An 8487-nucleotide genomic window follows, 5' to 3' on the forward strand; every position below is an offset into this window, starting at 1 on the left:
ACAATGAAATCTGTATTTTTTTGTATCTTTTTCTTTCTTTTTCCTTCTAATTTGTTATTATTTACATTGCTTTTAAAATCGTTCTGTGTGACACGAAAAAAATGGGAAAATTGTTTTGGTGAACACGAAATGCCGTGAGACTGGGTTGGGTAGAGAGGTTTGTGTGCCCTGATGAACCTGGGGGCTCTGTTGTCTGGAGCCTTGTTTCCCTGGTAGGGTCTCCCATGGCAAATCGGTCTCAGGCAAGGGGCCAGACTAAGATTGGTTCAAAGACCTCATGAAAGAAGACACACGAAGTGAGGCTACCGGGACCGGAGGAAGCCCGGGGTCACATTCTGGAGCCAGGCCCAGAAGGAGGACTCCTCGGCGAGCGTTTGGTGGCCGGGCTTGCCACGGAGCCCGAAAAGGCAACGTGGGAAACACCTCCGCTTCTCCGTCCCCACCACCTACGGCAGGGTTCGGCAACCCGCGGCCCTCGAGCCGCATGCGGCCCTTTAAGCCCTCTGCTCTGGCTCCCTTGAGTTTAGACAAAAATAAGAAGGAAATAAAATAAACGTATTTGTAGGACTATTTATATTTTGTTGCATGGTTGAAAATGTTTCGTATCTTGTATTTTGAGGTGATACTGTGACACATAAATAAAAAATAAAACGGTTTTAATTAGGTCAACTAAAATATGCGTCACATCCTGCTACGGTCCCGCGCAAGCGCCTTTTCCTGCGGGTGAATAACCTGACCCCCGGCTCGATGAGCGAACTATGGATAAATCAAAGAAAAGTACCGGAGGAACACAGGATTTAATTCTGTGTGGACAGAGTTATATGCTTTCACAGCAAACGATGCTGATTTACCGGTATGTTTGATATGTAGAGAGAAGTTGTCAAAGGTGCTGCAGCCTTTACGTATCGAGGAACAACACGGGAGAGGAAGACAGCTGACGATCTTCAGTCATAATTCAATGGGGTATGTAATTTATTTCAGAAAACACTTTTTGTTATATTCCATGGAATGCTCTTAACATCCCGATAGCAATGAATATATTAAATGATTTGACAATAATTACATACACAAATTAATCTGTGGAAGCCGTAGCGCTGTAAAAAGCACGACCAATCATCTGAGCCGGCCCGGCTAAAATAACTGGATGGCCTACCTGCCTGTCAGCCTTCCATCTGTCCACAAACTTTTATCGTGCCCTTATTGGTCATATGCGTGTTCGTGTGTGTTGGAGGAGGGGCTCTGTAAGGAAGTCTGAAGGAAGAGGCAGATTTTTTCCGGTTGTGTATTTTCAAATTCTAGCGCACTGGAGCTGGTTTCTCCATTCTTACCTACCCCACCGTTAACTCTTTTTAGGGTGCAGCTATATGTTTTATTTATTTCAAAGTGGGCTCATTTTAATTATATATTTGTTTCCTTCAAATGTGCAGAGGACTCCCCAAGTGCTGTGTTTAATGTATGTTAAAGTAGGCCTGTGTATTATTTTTAATTCTCCTTATAGGAGTTCTTTGTTTCTTATTAGAGGTTAATAGTTTTATATAACGTAATACATAGCCTAATAAATGCAAAAAAAAACTGTAGTTTTTGTCTGATATAACAATAAATACAACTTTATTAGCTATCAAGCTATGAAATAGGTTTTGCGGCTCCAGAAAAAATTTCTTTTTGGGAAAAAGGAGCAAAATGGCTCTTTTGGTCAAAAAGGTTGCAGACCCCTGACCTACGGGAAACAGCGATGAGGTCGGATGCGCTGCCAGAAGGGTGGCAGTGAAAGCAGAGGGTCTCGACCAGACCCGTGCGACAGAAGCTGGCTTTGGGGACGTGGAACGTCACCTCTCTGGGGGGGAAGGAGCCGGAGCTTGTGCGGGAGGTGGAGCGTTACCAGTTGGATCTGGTTGGGCTCACCTCAACGCACAGCGTCAGCTCTGGAACCATACTTTTGGATAGGGGTTGGACTCTATTCTTCTCCGGAGTTGCCCAAGGTGTGAGGCGCCGGGCGGGTGTGGGGATACTCACAAGCCCCTGGTTGGGTACTTCTTTGTTGGAGTTTACCCCAGTGGACGAGTCGGTTGCCTCCCTATGCCTGCGGGTTATGGGTGGGGAAAACTCTGACTGTTGTGTGTGCTTATGCACCAAACAGCAGTTCAGAGTATTCAGCCTTCTTGGAGACCCTGGAAAGAGTTCTGTATGGGGCTCTTGAAGGGGACTCTTTAATCTTGCTGGGAGACTTCAACGCACATGTTGGCAATGATGGAGACACATGGAGGGGCATGATTGGGAGGAACGCCCCCCCCTGATCTGAACCGGAGTGGTGGTTTGTTACTGGACTTCTGTGCTAGTCATGGATTGGCCTTAACAAACACCGTGTTCGAACATAAGGATGCTCATAAGCAGAGATAGGGTCGTTACTAAAAAAAAAGTTATATATTACATATGACTTTTTAACACTAGAACCGCCAACGGGTAAATTTTACCCGCAGCTGTTTTTTTATTGTATGTAACTTTTTTTCCATAACATATTAAAGTCTCCCAGTCCGTGATTTTTCCTGAAAGTGTGTTATATAGCACCCTCTGTTGTTAAAAATTGTCATTAGGAAGTCAGATTGAAAAAATCGCCAAAGAAATTGCCATTTATACCCATATCCGCCAGCGGGTAATATTTACCTCATAGAAAATGCATCGTAAACATGACGTGTTGCTATAGCAACACCTTTTGTCTACTGCGGTTCCTTATAGATAGAGAGATAGATAGATATATTAATAGATAGATAGATAGAGAGAGAGATGTATAGTTATAGATAGTGTAACATCTTGGAGAATACAAGATCTTGGATGACTGAGCTCACGTGGAGGACGTAATGCATATGTGCAGGTTATGTGCCAGTTGAATAAAGATGGACACTCGGAATGAGAGAAGTAGTCCGCGTCGTCTGTTTATGCGGACAATTATATGTCCATAGAACATTACAGATGGATCAATAGATAGTTATAGATAGATAGAGAGATTGAGAGATTTGTACCTAAACAAAACACAAGTCTAACACCAAGCGTTTAAATCAGCACTTGTAGCGATATTTTATACTTCATGCTATCTGCACAAACTATATCATATGAAAAGCTGAGAGTCCACAGATTCTATTGGTATAAATGTCATCCCTGTGCGATCAAAACTCACTGTTCTGTATGATAAATAAAAGAACATTGTACCTTGCAAATCAATAGCGGGTACATTTTACCCGCTGGCGGTTTTAGGTATACAGCGACCTCTGGCGGTTCTAGTTTTAAAAAAGTAATATATTACACTACTTCGTTACCCTCTAAATAAAGTAACTCGTTACTTTAATCGTTACTTTACTCGTTACTTTACTCGTTACTTTACTCGCAGGGCCGATCACGCAGACTGCGTTGCACCTACAGTGTAAGCGTGCCACAGTTTTGCCTCTGCGAGACTCCACTTGCACCCCCAATTACTATTGCATTAAGGAAGACATAACACAAGTCTTTCTTTTTATAGGCCTATGTTCTTTAATAGGCTACCAGCCTACCACAACAAGCTAACAGTCTGTGAAACGTAAAGACACTAATTAATTAAGCCAGTTCAAGACGCATTATTCTTATTCTTATCATTCTTTATGAGCGCAGTAACGGTAAGGTATCTAATTACTTATTTATTTAGTATTCCATAACTTAGTTACAGAGATGGTCAAACTAAAATGGTAGAGACATGGCAGAAATCCTACAATAAAGCGGGATATTGAACTGTTCACCCGTGAGAGGGCGATCAAGAAAAGAGAGCGAGCGGCCCCTTTGAGGGAGTTTACAGATGAAAAGACACAGAAAGACAGAAGCACAATAACAACAAGTAGGCTATAATTAGGTGTTTTTTTGTAAATAACCGACGGTATCAAGAGGAAGTAAAGTCCCCTGGTTTGTCCCTTATACCCTAACTGCCATGAGAGAACTCAAAATCAAGTTTCCAAAATCCGACACTGAGGTGGTCTTAACGCACCAGCAGATGACAACGCTGACAAAGTGTGTTTTCCCGCAGCGAGACGCTACAATAGTAATTGTGGGCTTATCATGATGATTCGGCCACAACAGAAAAAAGAAAAACAAACTCTCACTCTCTCCAGAGGGGCAGGTCAGCCAAAAAGGCAGAACGGGCCGTTGCCCGGGCAACATTAGCCCGTACCTGTGCACGTCCCTGCAACAGTGGATAACAGCTTCTGGCCTGGACACAGTTTGCACCTCACCGTCGCATTTCTGTCTATTCTTGGGATGAACTCAAAATAATGGGCATACCTCGACCCCTCGAAAGTTATCGCTGACTCAGCCATTTTTATGCAGCACTGCACGTGGAGATGTGGACGGGCAAATCGTGAAGATTGTGTACATATAAACCTGCGGCGGAAACCCCTCTTGTCTGTCAGTGTGATTATGACTGATTTTATAAAAGTAACGAAGTAACGCGTGTCGGGGCAATGTTAGTAACTGTAGTGTGATTACTGAATTTTAAAAGTAACGCGTTACACTACTCCGTTACCAACAAAAGTTACTTTGTAACGTGTTACTCCCAAGCAGCAAACTCTGGGGAATGGCTCCATACATTTTATTATCGATATAGTTAGATTCCACCTTCATGATTATGGATCTGTGAGTGAATTGTTTTCTAACACAACCCTTTTATTTATATTAGGTCTTACAGTTTTTGCGTATATTAGGGCGTGGTCACATTGACTGAAGGCTCTGTGAAGTAGTGATGGGATTTATGGCTCTTTGAACGGAGCCGGATCTTATGGCTCCGTTCCTTTCAAAGAGCCGTTCAAAAGAGCCGTTCTAAAGAGCCGTTTTGTTAAAGGGGGCGGGGTTACTAAATGTATCTGCGAAATAATCACCAGTATAATGATTGACTGTATTGCCAGACCTAATGTCAATAATCTGCATTGTAAACATGACACAAGGTGGCGCCATATCCATGTCAGTGAATGTACTACTTTGAATTTACCCTCTGTATGTGTTAAGTAAAAAAAGTTGCCTTGCCTTGAATGAAATTCACGCAACTCTTAATATTAGAACACTTTTTATTGGCAATATAACAAAACAAGTACAATAAACTTTTGTGCAAAACAGATTTTAGTGCAAATGGAACAACAACACCAAAAACATTTAGGAATACATAGGAAAACTACTTCTGAACAATATTTAAAGTATTATAAAAACAGAGTAAAATAAAATAGAGAAAAATCTGTGAGCTGCTTTGTCAAAAACAGGAGATGAGCTGCTCCTGGCCTATGGCCTTCTAGCAGCTTGAGCATGCGTTATGCCATAATCTATGGCAAATTTGCATTAAGGAAAGCAAGTTCCCTCACTTTTGAGGGCTTAAGGCGATTTCTCCTCTCTGATACTATTTGTCCAGTCTTGGAGAAAATTCTCTCTGACGGAACTGACGTTGCCACAATGCAAAGCCTTTCAGCCATGAGCTTGGTGAGCCTGGGGTATAAGGTGGCCCGACTTTCCCACCACTTGAGAGGATCTGAGGATTTTGGAAGAAGGGGCTCCTCTAGGTAAGACCGCACCTCCATGATGGCATCTGCTGTGGGATTCCTTGTTGACACTGCACCAGCGACACGGTCATGGAAATACCTCCAAACAACTGATCCTTCTGCAGCACTGCCCGCTCCTTCCTGTTGATCTGGTTGCTGGCTGGGTTCGCTGCTGCTGAGAGTGGCTCTTCCTGCTGCAGTTGCTATTCTCTGGAAAGCCTCATCTGCAGCTCTGGCATCCCCGAATGCTACCTTTTTGAATCTTGGGTCAAGTGCCGTAGCATCTCCAAGGGTGTGGTTATATTCCATTCTGAGGAATCTACTTGCCATGTTTGCACATAGTGAGTTCCCCAAATATGATGCTTGTTGTGTTGTTGCACTTCTCTGATAGCTGACTGTGACTTTCTGCAGTCCCTTTGCCAGCAATATTACCATTGAGGCAGTCACGTAGCTAGTGAGAAAAAAACAGGGAATATTGAGACAATTATTATAAAGTGTTAACAACAATGACACACTATACTATATACACTGGTATCTACATCATTTATATAATACAAATAAAATGGTCTCAAACATTCATAATTCGTTATCTGGTATTTTTGCATGCATGCTATAGAAAGCTACAGCTGACCAACTCTAACTAATAACACACCTTTCTGCACTGATCTCAACAGTGACTTCTTCAAAGGGCTCCAGGATAGTGCACACCTCCTGCAGTATGCTCCATTCTTCTTGGGACAGAGGGCTGACTGATGCATTTGTGATGGCCAGGGTGGAGATAATGGCATCCTTGGATTTCAGAAAACTCTTCAACATGTCATATGTAGAGTTCCATCTTGTGATGCAGTCCTGTTTGAGTCGTAGCTCTGCCATCCCCATTTGGTTTTGAGTGGCCTTCAGTTTTTCTGCACCCACTGTGCTCCTGTGAAAGTATTCCACTGCCTCTTTCACTTTATCCAGAATGGGTTTTAGGCCTTTGAGGGAATCTCTGGCAATCAAATTGATAGTATGTGCCAGGCATGGAAGGTGGGTCCATTTTGCTATTTGTATAGCCTTTGTAATGTTAGCAGCATTGTCAGTTACGCAGCAAACCACTTTACCTTCCACTTTCCAATCTTTTGCAACATTGAGAAGCTTTTTGGCCAGATTGTCTGCTGTGTGCCGTTCACTAAATTCAAAACAGTCCAATAGGCAGGAGGACATCTTGAAATCTGCAATGAAGTGGCATGTTACTGCCATAAATGAGGTTGTAGCCCTTGATGTCCAACAGTCTACGGTTAAGCAAACTGCTGACAGTTTAGACACCTTTTCCTTCAGTGATGCTGCTTCTCTCTGATACATGTTTGCAATTGTCTGGGATACTGTCTTCCTTGATGGAAGACTGTAGGAAGGGTTGAGAGCATTGCTGTATCGCTTGAATCCTTTGTCTTCCACAATACTGAATGGCTGGAAGTCAGTTGCAATCATTTTAACAAGCTCTTCATCTATCTTCCCCTGTCTCATTGGGGTTATGACTGGTGCTACATAACTGTGGAGATGAGTCTGTTTTGTTTTAGGTATTGTGCCAGTGGTTCTATGAGAGCTTGATGCCTGGCCAGGCACTAATGTAGGCCTAGTGGTAGTTTCAGATGATGACTGACTTGATGTGGTCGGGGTTTCAGCAGAAGCACTGGCGCCGTCTCCGTCATTATTATTGGAACCTTGGTGTCTCAACTCGGCCACTTGCACCGTCGGATGCTGTGTTTTTAAGTGGCGATGAAGATTATTGGTTGACCCTGCTTTAAATGATATTTTTCCTTTACAAATGGTGCACTCCGCTTTATCACTGCCTGGATTTTGTTTGAAGTGCATCCAAATGCTGCTGCGTTTTCGCGTTTGGCTCGTCATTATCCATCCGCAAAACACGTGGGACGTCTATCTGTCCTGTACCACTTGTTATTTCTCTCTCGCGTAATCCTTTAAGACCCACCCCATCCCACTCCTCGTGCTGAAACCTACCAATCAGAGTAGGGGCGGGTCTTCACAGAATACGTTTGGGGAACAAAATCAAGCTTTTTAAAAGGCGAGTGGATTTTGGCAGGCAGTGAGTGCGGACCAACGATTGAACGATAAAAAGAACGGCTCTCACCAAGTACGACTCGGTTCCCCTCGTTCGTACCAAAGAGCCGTTCAAAAGAATCGGCTCGTTCGCGACCGACACATCACTAATGTGAAGTGACTGCTGCTGCTATTTTCTTGTCTCTCTGCTACCTGCTCCGTGAAGCTAGCTACAGGGACTCTGCCTGGTCAGTTCATCCAGGAAACACAACTTGAAGCCGGCCGTGGTTGTTTGTTCTTCATGCTTATATATCGGACTATTGTGACTCGCTCTGCGGTAGAAACAGACGGTGCATGAATGCGGTTTTGCGGTAAGTGAAATTCGAGTGGTTTATTTATGTGTTAATGATTTTAATCAGCTACGTAATTAATGTTACGGCTTGGGTTAGCGTGTAAGCGAGTGGTAGCTACATTGGTGCTAACGATGCTAATCGTAGCCTCCAAGTTAAAATCATAGACTGTATATATAAAGGTTAAAACGAAATAGACAAGTGTTAAGCGTTAAGGGGGAAAATACTGTAGAACAAACGGCTTCTGTTTGAGGTTGATAAAATAAGGTCATCCTTGTAACTTAGAGAGATATTTTATTATGTATATTATATCTCGTTTCAGGGGGCCTGTGGAACTGCCAGTCAGCTGTCCCTAAGGCTGACTTCATCTCTGGCTACGCTTCCCTGCAGTCTCTGGATTTCCTTGCTCTCACGGAGACCTGGATCACTCCATCCAACACATCCACCCCAGCAGCTCTCTCCACAGCATATTCCTTCTCCCATACACCCAGACCCTCTGGCAGAGGAGGTGGCACTGGTCTCCTGCTCTCTCCCAAATGGAGCTTTTCCCTCTTCAAGCT

General features: G+C 43.4%; 1 protein-coding gene across 1 annotated transcript; it reads right to left on the reverse strand.

Moving 5' to 3' along the window:
- Positions 1 to 4683: 4683 nt before the first annotated feature.
- Positions 4684 to 8068, reverse strand: LOC307030015 (E3 SUMO-protein ligase ZBED1-like). Its single transcript, XM_079666250.1, has 2 exons — positions 6193 to 8068; positions 4684 to 5991 (listed from the first exon to the last, which is right to left on the reverse strand). Exons 1-2 carry the CDS (start codon positions 7425 to 7427, stop codon positions 5328 to 5330), a joined length of 1899 nt encoding a protein of 632 aa, XP_079522376.1. The 5' UTR covers positions 7428 to 8068; the 3' UTR covers positions 4684 to 5327.
- Between the last annotated feature and the right edge of the window lie 419 nt (positions 8069 to 8487).

Source organism: Notothenia rossii (genome assembly GCF_949606895.1).
Source record: "Notothenia rossii genome assembly, chromosome: 2".
Lineage (NCBI taxonomy): Eukaryota > Metazoa > Chordata > Actinopteri > Perciformes > Nototheniidae > Notothenia > Notothenia rossii.

What these genes read in the sequence shown, in the direction of transcription:
- LOC307030015 (XM_079666250.1), bottom strand. Translation starts at nt 7,427, where the DNA reads ATGACGAGCCAAACGCGAAAACGCAGCAGCATTTGGATGCACTTCAAA. An exon ending in GTTGAGATCAGTGCAGAAAG is followed by an intron (nt 5,992 to 6,192) that starts GTGTGTTATTAG and finishes TTTTCTCACTAG; the next exon opens with CTACGTGACTGCCTCAATGG.